The 25,996-nt window shown below is 36.6% G+C and overlaps 1 protein-coding gene across 1 annotated transcript in view; it reads left to right on the forward strand.

The window, feature by feature from the left end:
• The window catches only part of LOC129775458 (vacuolar protein sorting-associated protein 41 homolog), a 37,132-nt gene extending 11,441 nt beyond the window's left edge, over nt 1-25,691 (forward strand). The window contains exons 8-10 of the mRNA XM_055780231.1: nt 23,927-24,397; nt 24,455-25,251; nt 25,326-25,691. Coding sequence (XP_055636206.1) covers nt 23,927-24,397; nt 24,455-25,251; nt 25,326-25,441 — 1,384 coding nt within the window. The 3' untranslated portion in view covers nt 25,442-25,691. The remainder of the gene's footprint in view (nt 1-23,926; nt 24,398-24,454; nt 25,252-25,325) is intronic.
• Nucleotides 25,692-25,996: the final 305 nt, after the last annotated feature.

Here is a 25,996-nt window from a genome sequence, read left to right on the forward strand (position 1 = left end):
GATGCCAAATTTGAAGACTAGTTTCCATTTTGAAGAAACTTGATTTCTCGCGTAACTTTTGAAAAGGTCCTATGTAACAAATGTAAACAAATCGAGTTAATGGACGCACGCTATTAGTTTTTAATCATTGAATGTATTACAAAAACAATCGTTCACGTATCTATCTTCTTCATCTTTTTGTCGCCGATACAGAAAATATCCAATGTACAGATTCGGATTTTAAGCACCCGGCTGTTACTTCGGACGCCGCTTTCCTCCGACGGCCGAAACGTCCGAAGTAACAAAGCAGTCAAAACAACTCGCAGTCGTACTTCGGTCGTTTTGGAATTTGTTTCTTACAGGTGTTGTTATCGATTTCAGTGCAATTCAACAAGCGATAACAATAATAATCAGTCTTTAGAACGAAATGCTGATATTTGGATTGTTGTTTATTAGTTAGTTTCAAATTCTTATAGTGCAACGTAATATGTCCAATGTGCAAACGCGGGCAGTCAAAACGTCCAATGTAACATTTTTCGCTCCGAGGCTTCAACCTTAATCTCAAATCACGGATCAACAGTTACGATTGGTTTTACGGAGTTATTCTTGACAGCTAGTGGTGAAAACAGTGATAAAGATCGATAGCTTTTAAGACAATTCGCGAAATAATGTTCAGGTCTTCAACTTCGCTTTTCTCGAGTTGGCGAAAATGTTACATTGGACCTTTTCAAAAGTTACGCGAGATTTAAGGTGGCCGTACACTGTTTGACCGGAGGTCAAATATTTGACACTTTTTGACAGAAAAAATTTGGTCAAAATTTAGTACAAATTTGATGTTAGATAAAAATATTTTACAACCATAATTACACGTATTTGTTTTTGTCGAAAATTTGACATAAAATTATTTGGCGAAATAAAGATATTTGGATTGAATGACAAACACGGTTATCACATAAAGGGTGTGTCACATCAAATTGCATCACGGAAAAAACGCTGTAGAAATTTAATTTTTAGGAATTATATCTTCAGCTTTGGTTTTATAATCAGATAAGAGTGTATAGATCACGTTGGCCATGCTTCACTGTCAATTTTTCGTAAATTTGGAAAAATGTCGTCGAACGAAAAAGAGCGTCGTCAATTAATCTTGTACACTAATTTCAAGAATCCGGAGTTGTCACATCGGTACATCGGTAAGATGCTGGGAATCGTCCAATCCACGGTCAGCAGAGTACTAAAACGATACTTCGGGAACCTAACCATCGACCGGAAGGTGAAGAACGGCAAAAATGGATGCTCCGTCAATGAAAAAGATCACAAGCGCGTAGTTAAGCAGTTTAGACGTGATCCGAGAAGTTCGGTCCGGGATGTCGCCAATAAGCTGAATTTGTCAAGTTCATTCGTCCAGCGGACCAAGCAGCGGGAGGGCCTGCGTACATACAAGGTTCAGAAGGCTCCTAACCGTGACGAAAGGCAAAACATGGTGGAGAAGACGCGAGCCCGGAAGCTGTACACCGAAATGCTGACGAAGCCGCATTGCCTGGTAATGGACGACGAAACCTACGTCAAAGTGGACTTTCGTCAGCTGCCGGGCCTGATGTTCTTCTCCGCAGAGGACAAATTCAGCGTTCCGGAGGAGATTCGCAAGCAGAAACTATCCAAGTTTGCCAAAAAGTACATGGTGTGGCAAGCGATCTGCTCTTGCGGAAAGCGGAGCGCCCCCTTCGTGATGACCGGCACGGTAAACGGGCAGGTTTACCTTAAGGAGTGCCTACAGAAGCGCTTACTACCACTATTGAAGCAGCACGAGGGCCCGACCATCTTCTAACCGGATCTCGCTTCGTGCCACTATTCAAAGGACGTGTTGGAGTGGTACGAAGCCAACGGGGTCACCTTCGTGCCAAAGGAAATGAACCCGCCCAACGCGCCGGAGCTTCGCCCAATAGAGAAATATTGGGCGATTATGAAGCGGGCCCTCCGGAAGAACCCAAAAGTTGTCAAATCGGAGGCGGACTTCAAGAGAAAATGGATTTCTGTTCAAAAAAAACTACAACCTGACGTTGTACAGAACCTTATGGACGGGGTAAAGAGGAATGTTCGAGCATACGGGCTTGGGCTCGGAGTATGATTAAAAAGAAAATGCCAAAAGTTGTTTAATAGTTTTTATTTTACTGTCTAAAATTTTCAAAAGGATCGGTCTACTGGGCGAATTTCTACAGCGTTTTTTCCGTGATGCAATTTGATGTGACACACCCTTTAGTACACTGTTTGTCGATTCAGATACTATTTTGTGTGCGTCCACTGTCATTTTTTAAAGAAGAAAATATATATAGATGAAAATAGCTTCATGGCTGGTACAGTATCGACGTCTGGTAACGACTTTTTATTTGGGGCCATAATTTGGGTACCAAATTCGATAGTGTAATCTCTATCAGATTAGAAAGCACAAAACCTGCTTTAAAATGTTGAAATTTAAATTAAAATGTCTACATCATGTTATTTGATTAATGGAAACACGTATTCCTGACTCTTATTTAACCATCTGTACATGCATTTCCAACATTTATATTTGAAATTTTTCATTATAATGTAAAATTGTCTTCAACAACAACTTTCGTATGAATTTAATACGGAGAAGTAAATTTTCATTCTTAATTTCAATATAAAAAACGTGATCATTCCGCCTGAAGATCAATTATCATCTTTGACGCTCTCCTAAACTCGTAAACGAAGCTCAATGCCGTCAATGCGAATAACAGTAGCTCTGGCCACTGCAGCATAATTTAAGAGGTTCCATAACCGCACCCTCTGACACGATCGTAGACACGATTTGTTCCTTCTCCTTGATCCAATTTTCCTCATCAGCCATACCCCAGTAGAACTGCCACAACTTTGCAATCAATTTGCACAGCTAGGTGTAAGCGTCTTCCAAACGCTGGACACGATCGCAAATGATGGAAGGATCACACGGCTTATAACATTCTTCTTCATCACCCAAGAACTTCTGCGAGTTTTGTCCGACTTGCTTGACCCGCTCACCGAGCATATTGATATCGGTTTCGACGTGAAATTCTACACGATGCCGCACCAGATAAGAAGAGCATATTTTTAGGAAAAAAATTCTAAACGAAACATATAACTAATACTTTCTCTTTCATTAATTCAATTCAATTCACCCTGTGAATTACATTTAACACTTCCAATTTCATTTTACTACCATTTTGTGTTCCCTTCAAATAACGGTCATGAATATTTTTGTTGTTTATAGACTATACCGATGAGATTAAATAACCCAGAAATACAACACAAAAACTATTATAATAATACCAGCGACGGCACCCTTCACGTAACGGAACTTTAAATGCAAGTATGTAGTGTCTTTTTTAAGCTTTTCCTAAAGCACCGATAAGTTCTGTGTTTTGATGTCCAGCTCAAAGAGAACCGTTCCGCGCTGCAAAACGTCATCGATGTTATGAACCTACAAAATAATGTCAATCAACAAAACTTCCGTTGTGCTAAACAATGTATCGTTTTACCATTATCCGTTGCACATCCTGAAGCTGTGTATTTATAGTGTTGATATTTCTTCGTCGATCCGAATGCTTCTGCAGTAAATCTTCCACCCCCATCAGATTGCCATAGTTGTCGGTCAACAGCCGCTGCTTTTTTTCCTTTATTAAGTCCAAGGTGTAGATCATTTTCTGGAAGTTCTGCTGCAACTGAATGGAGAACTCCATTCGCATTCTTCTAGCACACAGCAGCTCTAGCAAGAAGTTCCATGGTCGCAACACATTTTCTTTGCGAGCTGCAATTCGCTTTATATCACGGTACGTTGAACACGTTCTTCGTAGGCAAAAATGTCGGTCTCGATAGCCTCATGCTTCTTGGCAGCTGCTTCCACTGCAGCCAGATTGAATCCGAAATTATCTGTACTGACCAGACGTTGACATTCCGAAAGCCAGGTTTTTCTCATGATTGCCTTGTGGTTGAAACGAGCAGCCAGTTGTTCAAGCTTCTCCTGTCGAAAGGTCATCTCTCGTTCGTGATCAGATTTCTCCAAACGCTCTCAGGCTTTGTTGATGTCGAAAATCATTTTTCCCACCTTGGGTGTGTACGGATTTTGCTTGTTTGCTCTCATTTTGAATTGCAGCTGCACTTCCAGATTGCATTTCTCCACAAATTTTGTTGTTTTTTCCACTCGCTCTATTTGACCATCCAGAATTTTAAAACCGTAATGATCTGAAATATAAATCAATCTTATAAATAACAAAATAATATAATATAAAAAATATCAAACCTACCTTTCAGCAATATTGCGCAATGTTCACTAATGGGCATGAATGCATATATTGATCCGTTTTTCTCTTTTTTTTTCAATGTGTCTCAGGCCTAAAATTCATTGAATTATTTCGTTGGGGTTAATCAAATGAAAAGAGCGACAAACTCACCTGAACAATTTAGATAGAAAATACATATTACACAGATTTCCACTGATTTGAAAATGAATGCAAAAAAAATATAATAAAAAAAATCTGGCATCGCTTTCGGCAGTTTTATTTGCCACTTGCCACTCCTCAATTATCAACAGTGGTAAACACGGCAAACATCAAAAATACAAAAAAATTGACTGAAATATTTAACGTACATCAGTACATGGTTTGACAAATTGGTCTAAAAAAGTTTAAGCAAACAAGTACTAAATATTTGCTTGTCGTGTTTTGTGTCGAATATATTTGACCAGCACACGTTGATCAAATTTTATCTGTCAAAAATAGTCAAATATTTGGCGGTCAAACAGTGTATGAGCACCCTTACGATGATAACATTTTGGAGGAATTTCGAAGTGAAGATTTCTCGCGTAACTTTTGAAAAGGTCCAATGTAACATTTTCGTCAACTCGAGAAAAACGAAGTTGAAGACTCCAACATTAATCTGCGAATTGTATTGAAAGGTGTCGATCTCTATCGCTACTTTCACCACTAGCAGTCAAGAATAACTCTGAAAAACCAATCGTAACTGTTGTTCAGCGATTTGAGCTTAAATTTGAAGCCTAGGAACGAAAAATGTTACATTGGACGTTTTGACTGCCGCGTTTGCACATTGGACATATTACGTTGCACTATAAGAATTTGAAACTAACTACTAAACAGCAATTGAAATATCAGCATTTCGTTCTAAAGACATATTATTGTTGTTATCACTCGCTGAATTGCACTGAAATCGCTAACAACGCCTGTAAGAAGCAAAAACCCAAAACGACCGAAGTACGACTTTGTGTTGTTTTGACTGCTTTGTTACTTCGGACGTTCCGAGCGTCGGAGGAAAGTGGCGTCCGAAGTAACAGCCGAGTGCTTAAAATACGAATCTGCACATTGGATATTTTTTGTATCGGTGATAAAAAGATGAAGATAGATACATTAACGATTGTTTTTGTAATGCATTGAATGATTGAAAACTATGCATGAATTCTCGTTATGATATGAATCTGAGTAATCATTCTACATTTTAACGAACATTACATGCCTTGAGTGTATTCTGAGTGGGAAATAGGATTGAGCGATCGTTAGAAAAAGATCGATCTTGATGGATCGATTTTCTAAACTGCGTAGCGATCAATTCAATGATTAAATCGATACCAGAGAATCGATTTTGGCTGAATTGATCTTTGAAAAAATCAAATGCTTTTTTTCCAATTCATCTACCTATTCTATATGAATATTGTATTTTCATTAAACAATGCATAAACATTTCACATTTCTATTCAAATATGAAACGCTTTCTTTTTTATTTTCAGCATGAAGGTCACAAACAAAACTTGAAATTGAGAATGCCCAGAAAATTGTATTTTCCAGGGCATTCATTTTGTACCGCCATTGAAGAATTTAATTGATTTTTTTTATTAGAAAAGCAACAACTGATATATTCGTTCAGAACTCCGCTGACAATAATACCGTACGAAATAGTAAATATACAGTATACAGTAAAAATTTTGGTAGTGATTCCAGTTCTAGAAAAGAACGCTTCAGTTGAACCGGATGTCACATTCAATTTCGTCATAATTTTCACTGTTAGCCTAGTAAATGTGATTGTGTAAATATAACTTGTAATCTTTTGTTTTGTAATGACCAAACTTCTGCTTCTCTTGAATTTTTGACCACTCATTTGACAACCTTCAAATGGATCCAATGTTTATGAAGTCTACTATGTGATTTTTGGTGAGAATTAAAACTAAGTTCACTGAAAAAGCAAATTTATAAAAATTCTAGTTCGATCAAAATGATCGGAAAGAACGAAAAGAAAAGATCGATTTTCGCTATTTTTTTGAATACAAAGAATCGATCTGAAAAAAACAGAAATCGGGGAATGACGGAATGACGTATCCGGATGCATCTCTTTCGTTTAATGTGTACGAGTTTCAACTGCTCTAGAATTATATTACAGATAGCCGTGCGAGAAACTGAAGTTCGAAGACCATCGGAGCAGTTTTCTCAACCACCATTCATTTTAAACATTCATCCCTCTGAAAGTCAAATCAATGAATTCTATTTCTACAAACATAAATGTTCTCATACATACATATAGCAATTCGTGAGGTCATACAAACAATCATAACCTCACGAATATTTTCCGCCATTTGATTTTTATTCGTCTGCAAGAAATCATATATTCGTATGACAATAGTCGTACTAGATGCATACATAAGTTGTATATTCATCCAAACTAATTCGCAAAAAATTTACCATGTATGTATATCGCCTCCACTTTTGTATGTATATGCCAGTTAGGCGCATGATATACCATCCAAAATTTGGGATATGTGCTGCTATATATACGCTGATTATATGATTTAATGTTTGCTGGGGAGCAACACTAAATATTGTATACTACCCGCGGGCACAGTTGATTGCTGTTAAGAGGCGATAGAAACGAAAGTTGCAATTATTGGGTGTCATAACAATGTCTAATGCTATGAAATACAAAGAAAAAGGGATTATAATATTTACATAACGGTCATGATCATCTGCATTTCAAGAAACAAATAATAGTAGCTGACATCAGTTGATTATCCTGTTTTTGCAATATTCTTTCTTTCTGTTTATGGTCACTTTTATTTCATCTTTTGTATCAAAGAATATAAGAATATTTGAGAGAAAACTTTTATTTAGTTTTATTAAATGAATATGAAAAAAATACAATGATAGATTATGAAAAGCGTAACGTAGAATGATGGAGTTACTCACCAACAATGTTGAATGTGGGGTTTTATTGGAACTAAAGAAAACTAGAGGGACTTAAAGCTTTTTCTCGTGATTTTTTCATACCAAAATCGACATAAACAGTTCTTTCCACTTTAGCGAAATGGAGAAACAATGAATTTCATGCTTTTTGAAGTACCGGTACTTTTCTATATAATTATATTTTTTGACGTAGGACTACGTCTTTCATTTCTATACCGGGGTGTAAAATCAAAGTTTCGAAAACGAAAGCGTTACGCCGGAGACCGAGATTTTGAGCGTTAATAGCTCCTAAACAACTGAACGAAATGGTATGATAAACACTTCATTCGAAAGATAAAATGTCTACGCGTTCTATACTTGTTACTTTTTGATCCTAATACGTGTTTCAATAGTCTTAAATTTGCCTTCAAAACAGGCTATTGAAATCACCAATCGGTATATAAGCGAGCGGCGCTCGGAAATCCACTCAGTTCTAATTGAACAGCGATTGGAGCATGTTGTTGCTGTTGTGGGGAAGCTCTTCGTTTATCATGAAAGCGCGGATGAACGGTGTCACCAAGAGCCTGTTTGTGCACCTTAGGCCAGACATGAACCCATCAGGAGGAGAGTGATGCCACAAACGGTTCCTCGGGAAGATCTCGAAGCAGCCGCTACACACACACACATACACGCGCTGAATTCTTTCCGTTTGGATGCCGTTCAGCATCGAGAAAGATCCGGAAAATAATCTGCCAGTTCCTCTGGGAATTTAAAAATACATTCATGTGAAAGAGTTTGTTTGAATGTTTTAATATGTTTCAATCAAGTGCTATTAACAGATGGTTATCGAGTTAACATAAACCACTGGTGGGCTTCCAGTATCGAGGAAAATGTGGAAATATCTAATCGTTACTGAAAATAATCTGCCAGTTCCTCTGGGAATTTAAAAACACATTCATGTGAAAGAGTTTATTTTAATGTTTTCTATCCATGTAACACTGTGACCAAATACATTTGGTTTTGTGATTTTTCAATCAATCGCAATTAACACGATAGCTTCTGAAGATTATTCTTCCCCATCAGTAGGATATTTCCGTATCCAATATTGTATGCGCCCGCAATCGATTATTGCTCAGTCGCCGAAAGTTCCGAGCTCAGAGAATTCTTTCCCCTCTAGTTTGCCTTCCAAATTGTCATCGTAAACCACGCCTTCTCTCGATTCAATCACGCACAAAAATCATACTTAAGCGATATTCTGGTGGTGAGACGCATTCATTTTTCGTGAGAACATCGACAAGACAACATCGTTGCTGAGGATGCTGGACGGCGAAGGATCGAGATCTGCCCTGAAACGCAAGCAGTTTGTTTGAAACTGTGAGGGAGCACAGAGAAGCCGATCCTTCAGGAGAAGAGAAGGTGATCATCGAAGCAGCCGCTACACACACACATACACGCACGGAATTCTTTCCGTTTGGATGCCATTCAGCATCGAGAAAGATCCGGAAAATAATCTGCCAGTTCCTCTGGGAATTTAAAATTACATTCATGTGAAAGAGTTTATTCGAATGTTTTGAGTTATGTTGAATGTTTTCTATCCATGTAACACTGTGATCAAATACATTTGGTTTTGTGATTTTTCAATCAATCACAATTAACAGGATAGCTTCTGAAGATTATTCTTCCCCATCAGTAGGATATTTTCGTATCCAATATTGGATGCATAAAACCTTGTACCTCCAACGTAACGCTCTCGTTTTCGAAGTCCCCCAAATATTCATTTATTCATTCATTCAGAATGGATTCAGATTCAACTTCAAACAAATGATCACTGAATCAACGATAGTCCTACGTCACCATTGCGGTTATACCATAGATATAACCCACTTTCTGTTTTATAATTAACGGCGTCGGGATTAGGTTTGTGTTTTTAACTGACAGAATTCGAGGAAAAAAACTACCCTTAGAAAAATCCTCGGTCGAAAACTACTAAATACATTTGGTAATGCAAAAATAGTAGAATGTACAAATTTTTTGTACATATTGTCAACAAACCCGCATCCCTACCAGAGTTTAGTATATTTTACTCGATAACATTAGTAAGCTTGGATATTGTCATATCTGAAAATTGGTGAGAAAAGCGCGTATTAACCATTTTCATTGTTCCCATAAGGCAATACGGAGGTATAATAAGGATATAATTCTGATACGTGCATTTTCGGCGAGAAAATGTAGCCGATATTGGGCTTCCGAATTATGGTTCTGCTTGACATATGTGTTTATTAGTACGGTCGAAAATGACTATAGATTGGTAGTATTTACCAAAAAATTCGTTATATTTACTAATTATTTCTCTCAGTGTAGAATCAGTCTGATCTTTTGTTTTGCTAAATTCCTTGGCTTGGTTATAAACTGTTATAAATAACGAAATAATAACAAGTTTCAAGTTATGTGCAATATTTATGAGGCGCTGCAAAATCTGGCATCCCGGCTAGGTAGAGGTAGCAGACAATAACATTTCAGAACACTTCTTCGAAAGCTCGGAATGTAAATATTAGACTTGTTTACATTGGCCTTTGAAATATAATCGATCTAGATCCGTAAAAGTTGAATATTGTGTCGTGCCTCACGAACTATAGGATGAGTAATTACTGCTGTGTTGTTTCATGTTTGAACGAAAAAGGCAAGGGGAAGCTCATATTTTTTAAATTCCCTCCTGATCCAAATCTGTGAGTCTTTCTCATCTTACAATCTCATGTTTAGATTTAATGTTACAAATCTGCTTTTAGTTGCGCTATTTGGGTTTCGTTTTGTCACTGTGCGGACATATCGAAACGATTTGCCAAAGGTGGACCTCCCGCATTACGCAAATATTTCATGTGTTCGGAGCACTTTGATCCGTTGGCCGTGAAAGCGGCTAGTATATATCGATCGGTACGATCGTTCAAGGCAATTCCTGTGAATATCGGGAAAACATATATGACAACCACAATGCTGATAGAAAAAGGATTCGATATCGATGAGCCTGCTATAGACGGACATAAACAACAACGATTACTAGAGTCATCGGAAATACCCGATGAAGTTATTGTAGAGATGCTGTCTCCTGAGGAAATGAAAGCGGAGATGCTGGACGAGGAAAATGAGCGGGAAGAGCATGAAACGATAGAAACGGGAAAAGTCCAAGTATGGCAAAGTCATTGAATGTTAACAAAACAAAAAGGGATTTTTTTCGATTGACGATAAATGTACAGAAAATAGATAATAGTGCTCGAGACCGAAAACCAATATCCAAAATGTACGTATATATCTGTTTTTCTAGTTAATTCCAGAATTTTCAACAAAAGGTAATCTCGGTGATATAGGTTATTTGATATTTATCTATTTTACATGATATTCTCATCTTTTCATCGATTCATGACGACTGCACTGTGAGTATACTCACCAGAAGGATAACTTATCGACCCCAGACTATTTTTTCCTCCCCGTTCTGTTCCTTTACGACTTCTGAGTCATCTATCAGCGAGCTATAACTTATATATTTTTTACCTTCAATGTTGTTACTATTTGTATAAGTGAAGTGCTAAGTGGTAATAAAAGAAGCTCCCTCCAAGAAATATGGGATCTAAACAATCCGTGTTATTCGTTTTATTTTTATGAATTCGTTTATTGTTACAAGTTCAGTTACATAAGTTTAAAGGGGCCAAACTTTTAACTATATTTTCTCTAATGTATACAAAATTTTATCTTAATTCTAGGGTTAATAGAGTAAGAAACCAATTACTCGCGGTCGACTTGAGTTTAGAAGGGTGACATATTTTCTTTAGAAAAAGGATATATGGGATATAAGGAGATTGTAATAACATTCACACTCAACAAAAGAACCTATTCTTATATCTATTACTAGCTGACCCGGCAAACTTCGTTCCGCCCACAATTCAAACGTGACTATTATCAATACCTTCAAATATTCACGTTTTCCTACTAAGCGCAAGTTCATGAGTCCAATCGCAGAACTGTTCATTGATTGAGGAGTGAGGAGTGTCCATTCATCATAGAAACGTTTCGTGCCCCCTAAAATCTTCACATGGCAAATTTGGCTCCAATTGCTTGATTAGTTTTCGAGTTATGCATAAATTGGTTTTTCATTTGTATGATAGCCCACCATAAGAGAGAAGGGTGTAGTATCTAACCACCATAGAAACATTCATTGTACCCTAAAACCTCCATATGCCTTATTTGGTTTCATTTGCTTGATTAATTCTTAAGTAATGCTGAAATTTGTGTTTCATTTGTATTGCAGCACCCCCCCCCCTCAAAGAGGGGGGAGGAGTATCTAACCACCATAGAATCATTTATTGCACCCTAAAACCTCCAGATGCCTTATTTGGTTGCACTTGCATGATATATTCTCGAGTAATGCAGAAATTTGTGTTTCATTTGTATGGCAGCCCCCCTTTAGAGAGGGAGGGTGGAGTATGTAACCACCATAGAAACATTTATTGCACCCTAAAACCTCCATATGCCTAATTTGGTATATATATATATATATTTGCATTACAACATATTCTATTGTTAGTAGGAAGGGAATCGATTGCTCACGAAGGAAGAAAACGGAGGTAGAACGACATAAGGACAGTTACACGTAGATCGATAGCTTTATGTGAAACTTATATTTGGGACATGTTATCAAGGTCTAACCGAGCCAACACATCTTTCACTGGCACGTTGGCCTACCTTCCTCGAGCCCGAAGAGAGTTTTCCAAATTCGATCTGGAGTTAAGATACATCTCACCTGCCCAAAAAAACCTGTTCGGTGGCGTGGTAACCTGGGTCACAAAGGCAGAGATTGTTGCTGGCTAGATTGATACGAAAGAGTAGCGCGTCTAACTAACGGTGATTTGACATGAGTCAGGAGAAGGCGCGGATAAAGTCGCGACTCAAGAACATACTTGGTTTGAGGCTAACCTTAGGGGCAATTGAATGGAACTACCGGCCCATTTCATCTTCGTTCGATTTGAGCTGCCAGTTAGCGACGGCATTTTCACGGACTAAAAAATAAAATTAATTGAATGCGATTCGACGCTGATAAATATCGTCTTCAATCGCACTGGTTCATCAGGTCGCGACGCTGTCCATTGCCCAGTGCATCGCGGTCAATTCAGCAGTATACACTGAGAAAGGAAACTGAGGCCTGGGGGAGGCCCATTAGGAGACCCGACTAACCGCCGAATTTCCGTGAGACAAATTCAAATGCAGACCCTGAGAGTGTGAAACAGTAACAAAGGCCCCCCTTATGCCCTAAAATACTGAAGCCATTTGAATTTCTGAAGAAAGCAACGCCAGAAAATCCGCCTGCGGAATCCATATTGTGTATCTGAGAATAGGTCATTCGTTTCATCTCATCGATCAAGAGAAAACAAGATAACTTTTTTTTTCAAAAAGGCCTGGTTTGGTAAGCTATCTACAACCAACATGAATGAACAGATAGAAGTGCAACGAAGTACTTCAGAATCATTTACTGCTGTTTTTGAATCAAAAACAATTTGATAATTGGGTAATTTGGCATCAATTAAAAAAAAACGTAAGGTCATGGCAATGTTTAATGAATAGGGGCTTCAGATTCTTGACTGGTCAGCTTGTTGGTACTTTCGTATTAGCGTCACCGGAGCCGAAACACAATAGATAACAATTTTATTGTACACATTGTACTGAAATATAAATGATATATTTCAAAGCAAAACTTAACCAGGCAAACATATGCCGTCCGACGCTCGCTAATGCTCGGTCCTAACTAAAGGATCGTCTCCTATGTTTCAAACTAACTGGGCAATCGATGGAACACAGGTTTGTTTACGAAAGGCCGCCCGCTCCGACGGCGGCCGACTCGGAGTGATTTGAAGAGCTTAAACGAGCAGTATCCTCTGCGTAGAACGAGATCCACTCTAAAACATGGCGCATCTTGGTCGAAACCATCCCGAGTGAGTTATTTGAACTGAGTGAGAGCTAAAGATGGGCTATGAACTTGAAACTTATTGTAATTCATGTGAAATTGACGTTAATTTTGTAAAGGATTGACAGTTTTTCCATCTGGTTCTTTAGTTGTGAAACATTGCAATTTTAGTTTTTTGAATGCTTCGGGCCTGGACACAACAATAAAGTTCAAATGGCCAGGGTTATAAATGAAGATAGCTATTATATCCTACATCAACCGACTTCTTACATATCTCTGGAAGCTCAAAAAAATGAAGTGGTTCTATAGTTATGAAACGTGGTGTACTTGTAGAGTCTTGACAGCATCGCTATTGAGCGGTACGACATGAAGTCGGATGCGGATTTTCTGGGTTTCTGACTTGTTTCCAATCATCCGGAAGAATATTATGCTCCAAAAACTGATTAACTAAATTCAACAAGCGATGTTTCGCCACATCAGGGAGGTTTTTCAACAAGTTGAACTTTATTCTAATCCGATCCTGGTGCAGAATTGTTACAAGAAAGGAGAGCAAGAGAGAATTTTACCATTGAAAACTCGAAAACTTTTTCATTGACCTTTCACGTGACAAATCTTTCACCCAGTTCCGACCGGCATGGTTCCTATGGTTTCGACACGGTTTCCAAGTAAACCAGTGCGAAAAACATTGAATAGTAATCCTTGGGAGAAAAGAGGATAGTTGATCGAAAAAGGCACCAGCGAGAGCAAGTGAACCTCATCAGTAGAGGTTGAAATAGACTCACCGGTAGACTCATTTTGTCCACCACAACGTACACTGATGGACGCAAAAAAAAAATCCACCCCATTTGAAATCAAAGTATTCTAATATTAAAAGTTTCATGAAACTTTTTGGTGTTCCAGTCAATACTACGTTGCGATTTCAGTATAATTGATTTATTTTCAAGAAAAACAAAAAAAATATTTGTTTTTATAATTTTCTTATGTCATTACCCTAAAAGTACTCATTTAGGGACAGAAGTCATTTTTTCTTTTCCTAAAAAATAAATCAACGATACTGAAATGGCAAAATGGTCTACTAATGACCTACTTGCCAATAATGGTACTATCTATAGCGGTAACCGATACACGAGCAGAATAGCAAAATACGTCTGCTTGCTGCAGCCCATTAGCAAGGAATGTGTGTTATTCATTGTTTTCAAGGAAAACGTAATGAATGATGTTTTGAACAACCGAAAATATGATCTTGGTTTGTCTGCTTTCGAATGCTCTAGTTCATAGCACCTGTGTCAAATCAGGTATTCAAATGTTTCAAAACATATTAATACAATTGTCTTTTTCATGATTTGCAGTAGTTTTTTATGATATTTTTAAGAATTCACACGTTTTAAAGCTTTATAAAATCCACCTTCTATTGATGTCAATGCGTCCCTCATTTGAGCTAACTTTTAATCAATCACCAGATGATTATTTGGTACCTATTTATTCAGATCTTTTTCGGATTATAACACATACAAATATTGTAAACATCATGATTGTACACCATTGTTGAAACGATTTTTTCGAAGTTCAACTTGAAAGTTATCTTAAAAAATCTAAATAACTAAATTGAATCCTGTTTGCAGCATTTGCAAGATAAAACAGATGACTTTCGATGAAAAATAGGAATTCAAACTGGATGTTTCGAAAAATATCAATTTTGAAAATGTTTAGTTTTCATATGCATTGTTTCAACTTATCCGTAGAGCGAGGTAAGTTGATACGCGGAACTATCATGAGTTTAACGTGCGGTTTTGCTTCTCGAACTATCTACAACTGATTTATGAAACACTAAATTGAAAGAATTACACATAAACATTCGGAAAAATGGTTTTGGTACAAGTGAGATGTGGGGGAGTAGTCTAATACACACAGAATGGACACTACATACTAGGAATTGTTATACGAAACAATAGTACCAAGAATACCATTTTAGACGCTTTCATGTCAGGGTAGAGCCACTCGAAACAGCCACTAATGGGATTTATGGGATCATTCAAATATTACGTAACGCACTCAAAAAGGGACCATTTGTTACATATTATGTAGAGAAGAGGGAGTCTAAAATAGTAAAAAAATGCGTTATGTAATATTTGAACGATTTCTAGTTGCAAAATTAACAAATTTAACTTGTAACATGTCTGTGTATTCAAAAAATACGTAGAACATACTGAGGAACGAAATATGAATGATTTTTTTTTAATTTATCATAATTCATTCATACAGCAATAACGACCGACAAAAAACCTCCGGCATCTGCAGCAATGTTTAAAAAATAGTCAACTTACCCCAGGGTTGACAAAAAAAACCATGGGGTGAGTTTAAATGCTCAGAGCAATACGGAGAAAGATTTTTCGGTTTAGTTTTCACAACCACTACACTTGATTATCCCTCTTTGATTACCTTTGATATTTTTGAAAAATTGTGAGGGGTTGTATCTAGGACACGACCGCATATCTTCGACGTAGAACTACGCAATTACATTATGCAATCCACTTGTTTACCACTTTGAATATTATTTTAGAATGCATCGAAATTTTTGTAATAGATTATGTTCTTCGTTACAAATAAATTTTATGAACGTCCTTCACGTTTGATATGATGCATAGGACTACCAAAATATGTGAACGGAAGAATTGTCAAACGATCATTGTATTTTACATTTTTCTCTGAAATTATTGAACATCTCATCTTTACGTAGTTCTCGAATCGCGAAAGTTCATTCGCCTCTAGTATCTGAAATGACGATTTTCCCAGGCTTCTCAGTTTAAAAGTACGTTTAAAGGAAACATATTCCGGTCTGCTCAACGACAAGCGAGTACGAAAGTACTCAACATCAAAAAATACCCCCAACTTGCATGTATTTGCAAAGCGGATTCTCCCAGGGACATTAATTTTGAAGTCCTTGTTAGGGAAATACAGCTCAGTGGGAAAAAATACCCCCGACTTGCATATTTTGACAAAGACATTGATTTTAAAGTCCGTGTTAGAGAAAGACAGCTTGGTGGGAACCAAAAAAAACCCCGACTTGCATGTATAATTGCAAAGTGGATTTCCACAAGTACATCGATTTTGAAGTCTGTTTTGGGGAAACCGTAGATCGGGCCAAACAAAACTTGGCAGTTAGGGCGTTTAGATAACGCTTGACATTTTACAGTTATTCAATTGTTCATCTCATGAAAAATAACATTTTATTAATTGTGATAGACGCGTAGAAACATTTTCTATCAATTGATGCAAACATCTTTCTGATCTGTTAAGAAACGTTCGAGTTATAAGCATTAGAAATACGGGTAGGGTTAGCACACAAATCGGCAGAACAAATGTATGGGAAAAAGGAAGTTCTTCCAGTTTTCATGAATTTAAACCGTTTAGAGATTAGCGAATTGTAATGTATAGCATATCAAACAAATCTTAGAGAATTTCCGATTCGATTGGTATGCAAATCATGAGAATTCGCTCATAGTGAAAATAGTTATTATCGTTAACTTTATTTCTTAACACGTGACCTGTTTTCTGATTTGGCACCCTTCCTGGAAGACGTAGTTCTACGTAAAAAAATCAGTGTTTTCGGACCGATTGCGTCAGCGCGCAAAAATTATGACTTCACGGAATTGACGAATTTACGTTGGATTTACAACCAGATGGCGCAGCGAGTAAAATGAGGATGTTTTGTTTTTTTGGTATGAAATTCGTTCAAATTTTCTAGACAAATCAGAATTTATCTTCAAATTTCCCAGTTTTATGTATTCTTTCCACGCTGAAAAGGTTAGAAAATCATCATTTTACAATGTGCTATGTACATTACGAGGAATGGTTTGTTATAAGTATTGTAACTTTAATTTTCAACTAAGTAAACGATGGGCGTTTTGCGCTAAAAATACTGCAAATTCTTCTCGTATCGGCCCCTACATAATCAATGATATCAGCCAATTTGATGTAATATCGATTTCATCGCAGTTATCCATAGTATCAATAACCGGTATGCATCATCAAACATAAACCAAACCAAAGTATGTCTGTCATGGTACGATAGTACCTGTACAACGCTGCCCTTAGAAAAATCCTCGGTCGAAAACTACTAAATACATTTGGTAATGCAAAATTAGTAGAATGTACAAATTTTTTGTACATATTGTCAACAAACCCGCATCCCTACCAGAGATTAGTATATTTTACTCGATAACATTAGTAAGCTTAGATATTGTCATATCTGAAAATTGGTTAGAAAAGCGCGTATTAACCATTTTCATTGTTCCCATAAGGCAATACGGAGGTATAATAAGGATATAATTCTGATACGTGCATTTTCGGCGAGAAAATGTAGCCGATATTGGGCTTCCGAATCATGGTTCTGCTTGACATATGTGTTTATTAGTACGGTCGAAAATGACTATAGATTGGTAGTATTTACCAAAAAATTCGTTATATTTACTAACTATTTCTCTCAGTGTGTACTCTTACAGCGCAAGTACAGCTGTATGTCTGTCCCTGGTATAACGCAAAACGTAAATGATTGGTGAGACATCTGGATTTTGATTTTGAACTAAGAAAATGATGCTAATGTAACCTAAAACTCAAAAACAAATCACGTATATTTTACATCCGGGCTTTCCAAGGTAGTTCTCACCTAAGATAAGATCAGACAATAGGGGGTCTTTTACGGACCAAATTTCTGTCAGATACGGACCAAATTTCTGTCAGTCGTTCTGATTTCTGATTGGTCGATTTCGATAAATTTTGTAAACAAAGTCGATTTTTCCAGTGTTGCCAATAAAAATAAATTACGTTGGGTTTGTATTGAATTTAGAAAAAAAATGAATTTAATTGATATTACGATACTTAGTTTAGAGTAAATGTGAAGGAATTGTATACACGTTTTACCTAATTATTTTGTTACTATATTTTGATTGAATTGAAAAATTTATATATATATATATATATATATATATATATATATATATATATATATATATATATATATATATATATATATATATATATATATATATCCATCCATTTCATGTCAAACCGATATAGTGCTCCTCAGATTTCCATGAAAAGTGGTAGTTTCTTTCTTTATTGCAAAATATTAGACCCGTATTTTTTATTTTTTCGTTAGGGTGACCTTTTCTTATTTTAGGGTGGTCCGAAAAATCATTTTTTTCAACTTTTTCCTAAAAGTGCCTTTTTTAAAAATTCATAACTTTTGAATCACTGAACCGATTTAGATGATCGATATATCAAATTGTAGCCAATTAATCTTTTTTGGAAAAATATTAGGCTTGCCAAGAAATCGAATTTTGTTTTCGTAACTATTGATTGTAGTTGTTTTTTGTTATTTTTATGTTTTTTGTTTTTATGTTTTTATATTTTATGTTTTTTCTTGAAAGCTGAGGATTTATTACATAACATATCTCGATATCAGATAGGCTTTTTTGTGTTTTTGAGTGACTTTTCAAAGTTAACTGGTCGTCCGTAAAATCATTTTTCCACTCTTATCCAAAAATAATTTTTTGCAAAAATTTATTACATTTGAACTACTGAACTGATTGAGATGATCGACATATTAAATTGAAGCCAATAAGCCAATCTTTTTTGAAAAAATATCACACTTACCGGAAAGATAGGATTCTAGTCGCATAGGTCTAGTCTAGTCACATAAGAATATTGAACGAAGACTTAAAACATGTTAAATTTACAAAATAATGACTCTAAAACGAAAAAAAAACACCTCTCTAGAACCCTCTTTCCAAGTTCAATACTTTTTTCAATATTTTTTCTATTAAAAATCTACCTCATTGGCTTCAATTAGATTTATTGATCATCTGAATCGGTTCAGAGGTTCAAAAGTTATGATTTTTTGAAAAAGTCATTTTTGGGAAAAAGTGGAAAAAATGAGTTTTCGGACAACACTAAAATGGAAATGGACATAAGTTTAGTTTAATAATAATCTATTTGGTTTCTGATACTAATATATTTTATTTCTACCATGCCATGCTCCTGCTATCAAATTTTCGTTTCCTTGTTTTTTTGTTTTCTCCGCTTTTTAAACGAAAAGATATAATTTTTTTTATAATGTCATTCCTTGTTTTTTCACAATGGAATAAAGTGGATGGCAAAACATACATTTCTCCTGCCATTTTCTTCGGCAAATCAGCTTCGTTAGGTTCCAAATGCGATTTCATATTTCGGAATAGAATTTCCATTGCTAAGAAGAAATTAAAAGTCTCATCATTCACTATGCAGATGGGAGAGTTAGAAGCTGTAGCTCGCAAATATGAAAAAAGAGACGGTTGATACAATCTAGGTTGTGTTTTGCTGACTACCAATCTCTTGTTACACTGCTGACATGTTCTTTCCCGTTGAATAATTTTTTTGATGATGAAACCAGCTATATAGAACAACGAATTTTGTTCTGTTCTGTCGAGAAAAGTTTTCGCTTCATCGACGGTGTACTCATAGTCGAATTCAATATTCATATCATCCACATTATCACTAGAATTAGATGAAGCTGAAATTCGATATGATGTCGATGCTGCTTCATTGTCCATCAATTTCTGGGCTGAACATTCTTCACGCCGCTTTGATAGCAAATCTATCAATCCAATAAGATGTTGTTGTGTATCGGCTGTATACGAAGCATTCGGTACTACGGTCATGTATTGCGAAAGAGTCACAATTTTTAAGTTATTGCTGAATTGCAATGGAGTTGGGCGTCGTTGCTTTGCACGAATCAATGAGAAAAGACTCTCCAGACAATCTTGGACGAACCGCGATGTAAATATTTGTGGGTGTCCTTCATGCAAAAGCCGATCTGTCAACCTCACAATTGCATTCGTGCAAACGATTACACTTGTTTGCCATGGTTTCCAATGTCCGTGTCCTACTTTGAGATCATACATTAACCGCACCATGGTCTTCAGATGAGCGATATCCTCGTCATATTTCATAGGATCATTCAAACAAAATACTTTTTCTTCTGCCCTATTATTGATAAGCTCGAACCATCGAGCAAAGTCTTCTATGAAGCATGCGGTAGTAAGAAGCTCCGGTAATTCTCGTATTTCTGCATGAAACTTCAATGCTGCAGCCACCGTCCTGTTGCAATATTTTGTTGCGTTGCATACTTTCATTTTATCTATTGAAGATGTTCTGTTGTCAAAGCACACATCCGAGGCCGTTAGTCTGTGACAAAGCCGCAACGTGTTGTTTATTTCGGAGTTCACGATTGTGGTTAAATGGTCTCGATGAACAATATTGGATGTTAGCTTTTTTTCACGAACATACCAATCCGGAACTTTCAGGTAGACATTGTTCAACCAGCCATGTACTGTATTTTTAAATACGTGTACGGGATCGGGTATGATCTCTTGCATTCTGTTCTCAGCGTTTGGATGAGGTATTGCAGCATTTAATGTCTCATTTTTGCGACGAATATCGATCCCCAAATCCTTCCACATGCGCTGGTTTTCGGACCCGGAATCTGTTGTTATAAAATGGACACGCAAACTGATTCCCTCTGCTCTTGAAACTGCAGACAATACAGCATTCTTCAAAAACTCTTTTTGTATAGAGTTGCCGGTGTACTCGAAAGCAACCACCTGTTTCCAGCGCGCTGCGATTCCAACTAGCATGAATACCAAAGCTTTACAGGCTAAAGTTTGGGACATAGGAAGCGTTGTTGTTCCAACAAACTGCTTCGTATTTTGGCAAAACTCATTTGCCTCGTCTATGCTCATTTCGTCTAGAACCAATCCGCAGTCCTTTTCTTCAACCGACATTGTGGAGACTTTATGTTGTAGCAGCTCGAATATATCTTCAAGAATACCTACAAAATATCATTTCATATATTAACATGCGATGAGACATATGATTATAATTACATACCAGGACTGAAACGAACTCCTTCAATTTGGCGTAGTAGAGTCCTCGTGGATGGGAACGGGAAGCCTTTTTGAATAAGCTTGTCGTATCCACCTTGACATGCAAACCGAATTTGTAAATTTTCCGTAATCGTTTCATTGGACCAACGTTTCACTTTTTTAACCTCTCCTGTTAATAGCTTAATTTGATCTTCTCTGAAAAGCTTCTTCAAGGGTTGTTTTCCACGAATTCTCGAGGTCAGATATCCGCATTTTTTCTTCCATTGTTTTACAATTCTATTAACGGTTACATCAATATAAAATATTAGAAAATAACATATTTTTTGACACCCTACCTTTTCAGCTTGGAAATTTGATGTTTCAAACGAAATATTTCTTCCTGTAGTTGTTTATCTCCTTCATATACGTCAACCAAATCATAATTGTTCTCAATACTTTGTATCTCTTCCCATTCCTCATTCGCGGATGCAGCTAAGGTCGGAATTTTCGTAACTCCATTTTCATTGTATTTCCCATCAACAAAATGAGCCTGTATATATACTAGTATTAGGATATGTTTTAGAATTAGTTTTTAATACTTACGCTACATATTCTTGTGCTTGATTTGATTTCAAAGAATGGAACTTCTAATTCACTGTTCACGCAAAATCGAATCCATTCTTTCCGAATATTTTTGTCTTGAGGGAACCGATAAAATTTATACTCAGGATGAGTATCCGTCCTTCGCTCACAATTTAAGGCTTTACACTTCATTTTTATTTTTGAATTACGTTTTGTATGAATAAAATGGCTTCCTAACGTTGTTTTGGTTGTATTCCTGCTCATATAATAAGATAGAATGTTTTGGTTCAGACAATGAGAATCTGCATAACGCTGTAACGGTTGTCAGATTAGATTTATTTGCTAAAAAAAAATCCCAAATTTGTTTTGGAAACGATTATATTATAGATATGGGTATTTAAAAGACTTATTTTATCCTTTTAAAGCATATTTTTGAGATTGTCTATTTGAAAATATGCAATAATCATTGAATTCGCACCAACCAAATGTTACGATTCATTAAAATAGAAATTTGAAAAATCCGATATTTTATAATATTTGGCAGCTCTGGCATCTTCATGTCATGGCATGGGACGACGAAGAAGAGTAAGAAGCCAGTTGTCTGGTCTTGTCTTAGGTTCTCACATGCAGGAATCGTGCATTTTTCTACTTGTGTTTGATTGTGCTCTCGAATTTCCTTCTTTAATTCAACCATTGTCAACATTTTTATAGTTTTCACTACTAAAAGAGGTAAATAAATAACATGTTATATATAAAATTGCGCAGAATTAAATTTCTTACAAACTCATCGCAATCAAATAATATTTTATGATTATAACATTGTAATTTATGGAAAGAACTACAAACCTTCCATAAGCTCACATGGCAAAATTTAAAACCATCATCACTTTCACCGCAGCGCCGCCTAGGTGTAGATTTGTACGTTAGATCGCCAATTGACGAATTTACGCAAAGCTGAATCAGCTCATGCGACATCTACATTAGAGTTCAGAACCACAAAAGTGAGGGTGTTTGTTTATTTTACGCACTGAAAAGCAAGATTTGGTGGTGATTATCTATTTTATTTCAATTTAGATTCATTTCAGCCATTGAATGTCGTCAGTATATGGTAAGAAAGTTGAAGTTTTGTATATTTACGATGGTTTCAACACGCGATTTGACCAAAGTCATAGATAATTTTCGAAAATATTATGTTTGACAATGCATACCGGTTATTGATACTATGGATAATCGCGATGAAATCGATATCATATCAAATTGGCTGATATCATTGATTATGTAGGGGCCGATACGAGAAGGATTTGCTGTATTTTTAGCACAAAACACTCTATTCATTGTTTACTTAGTTGAAAGATAATAAAGTTATGATACTTATACCAAGCCATTCCTCGCAATACACATAGCACATTGTAAAATGATGATTTTCTAACCTTTTCAGCGTGGAAAGAATACATGAAACCGGGAAATTTGAAGATAAATTCTGATTTTTCTAGAAAATTTGAACGAATTTCATACTAAAAAAACAAAACATCCTCATTTTACTCGCTGCGCCATCTGGTTGTAAATCCAACGTAAATTCGTCAATTCACTGATGATCGTTCGTACACATGATTACTATTGTTCGACTTTCAAATGTCCGAGAAAAGGCAATATTCTGAAAAAAGCCTAAATTATGAATGGATCAATATGATGACAGCAAACTCAAGCAATGGGAAATGCAACATTCCAAAATGGTGATTTCTAAAACCGGATAAATCATGATCATTTTTCGGACAAATAATAATTTTCTTTGAAGAAAATCGTTAAAAAACATTAAAAATGAACAATTTGAACGCCTTATGGTATTATTAGCAACTAGAGACTTGAGGTTTTTCAATAAACCCAAACTTGTATTGATTACATTTGTATGAAGAAAAATCGATGTGGATTTATTTTTTTTTATCTGTATTATAGTGACTTTCAACTCATTTGGCTGGTTCGTCACTTTTACTTCCATTTTTGGAAGAATATCGGGAGTGAGAATTGAACTCGTGACCTTTAGCGTGAGAGGCATGGATGTTACCACTATGCCAGATCGGCTCCATGTGGATTTACTATTTGCTTTAAAACACTCAAAATCGGGCAAACTAACATTATTTACCGTACCACTAATTGCATTTCAACCTCGAATCGAACATACTTTGTTGTTTCGAAGTGTATTTGAGATGATTCGTTAGTAAGTTTGATTATTTTCATTCTGTTATGTTATTCCGTTTTAAAATTAATAACCAATGCGCAAACATTCATTCACTAATTCATAGGAAATTCGAACAAGCAATGGAAGTGATATCAAAACATGGGGGCAAATTTTCGCTGATAACGGTGGCCCGACTCTACCTGGACCACTTGCTCTCTTTGCAACAGTACGATGAGGCAGCTAGGTTGTGCCTACATGCTTTCAAAAATGACAAACAGCTATGGGAGGAGGAAGTTTACAAATTTGTGAAGGTGAAGCAGCTTCGCTCGATCAGTAATTACATTCCACGATTCGCCGAGTGCAAGCTCAATCCGCACGTGTACGAAATGGTTCTCTACGAGTACCTCCAGCTTGATCCCGGCGGGTTCCTTCGGCTCATCAAAGAGTGGCAACCTGAGCTGTATAATACCAAAGCGGTGATCAATGCTATCAATGATCATTTCAACAAAAAGGATGCCAACATTTTGTTGGAGGCGTTAGCAATTTTGTACACACACAATATGGAATACGGCAAGGCGCTGACAATGTATCTAAAGTAGGTTTCATTGTGAAATAAATAGTTCTCGATATTATTAGGCGAATCTCATTACAGATTACAGCACGAAGATATTTTCGAACTAGTTAAGAAATACGATCTTTACTCGGTCATGAAAGACAAGATTGTGCAACTGATAGACATAGATAGCGAGAAAGCAATTGCTATGCTGCTGGAAAAAGGTAAAATTCCAGCAGATGATGTTGTGAAAGAACTCGAGAATCGGGAAGATTATCTATACCGGTATCTGGTGGCGTACGATAAAACAGACAACTCGGGAAAATTTCATTGGAAGCTGGTAGGACTATACGCAAAGTATGAGCCAAGTACGCTGCTATCGTTTCTGAAACGATCGAACAACTATCCCATTCAAGAGGCATTCGATATCTGCAAGAAACAGTTGTTCTATCCAGAAATGGTCTATTTGCTCGGTCGGATGGGCAATACCAGAGAGGCGCTGTCGATAATCATCCACAAATTGGAGAATATCCAGATGGCAATCGATTTTTGCAAGGAACACGATGACATGGATCTGTGGAACGACTTGATCAACGAGTCAGTCGAAAAACCCTACATTATGACTAAGCTGTTGGATGGCATCGCTGGGTTCATAAATCCAGAGCTATTAGTTAATAAAATAAAAAAGGGACAGGACATTCCAGGATTGAAGGACTCCATTATCAAAATGTTGTGTGGTTTCAGCTTGCAGGTTGCGATACAGGATGGATGCAATCAAATTTTGGTTTCCGATTACTTCAATTTGCACGATAGGCTATCCAAAGTGCAACAGAGAGCACTTGCAGTTACAGGGGAAAACACCTGCGGACTATGTAGAAGAGATATTATTGTCAAAGGTTAGTGCAATTGTATTGAATTATGTATGCTATATAATTAAAAATAATTAATTAATTCATCCTTCTATTTGTAGATCATCAAAGGACCGAAATAGTGGTTTTCAACTGCCGGCATTTCTTCCATGAGAATTGTTTGCCAGACAAGTATAATGTGGAATTTTGTACAGTGTGTAAGTCGCGAAAACCGTGATGAAGTATGTGCTTGAATATGTTTGTAAAAAGTGATACGTAAATTATGGATAAGAAAACCAAATTAGTCAACGTATTTTAGCTTTTTGCTGTCTTATTGTTTCAATGTATGCTTATTTATTTTTGTATACATAATAACTGATGTTCAATCGTTCAAGTGATTATAATAGTTTCAAACGGTTTATCTTGGAAGTGCTTTCACTGCAACGAAGGATTTAATACAACTTTTGAATAAAACACGAGATCCAGAAGTGATGGTTTTCAGTTTGTTGAAAGAAAGCCCAAGTACCGTGTGTTATTAAATTATGACACATACTGTGTACATCAGATTTACGGACAATACATGGGCGAAAATTCGGAGCAAGGTAAAAATACATAGATTGCAGGTTGCGCGTCGTGAACGCCATTTTCTGTTCCAGCAAGCCTCACACAGACAGTCATTCGCCTGGAGGCTAACGGATATAGGCCGAATTACTAAAATCTGACGCGCGTTCCGGATGCGTGTCGGAGTCGCAATTTAATCGAACCAAACGATGTTTAAGGTGCCAGGAAATGC

The sequence above is a fragment of the Toxorhynchites rutilus genome, chromosome 3 (assembly GCF_029784135.1).
Source record: "Toxorhynchites rutilus septentrionalis strain SRP chromosome 3, ASM2978413v1, whole genome shotgun sequence".
NCBI classification, from domain to species: domain Eukaryota; kingdom Metazoa; phylum Arthropoda; class Insecta; order Diptera; family Culicidae; genus Toxorhynchites; species Toxorhynchites rutilus.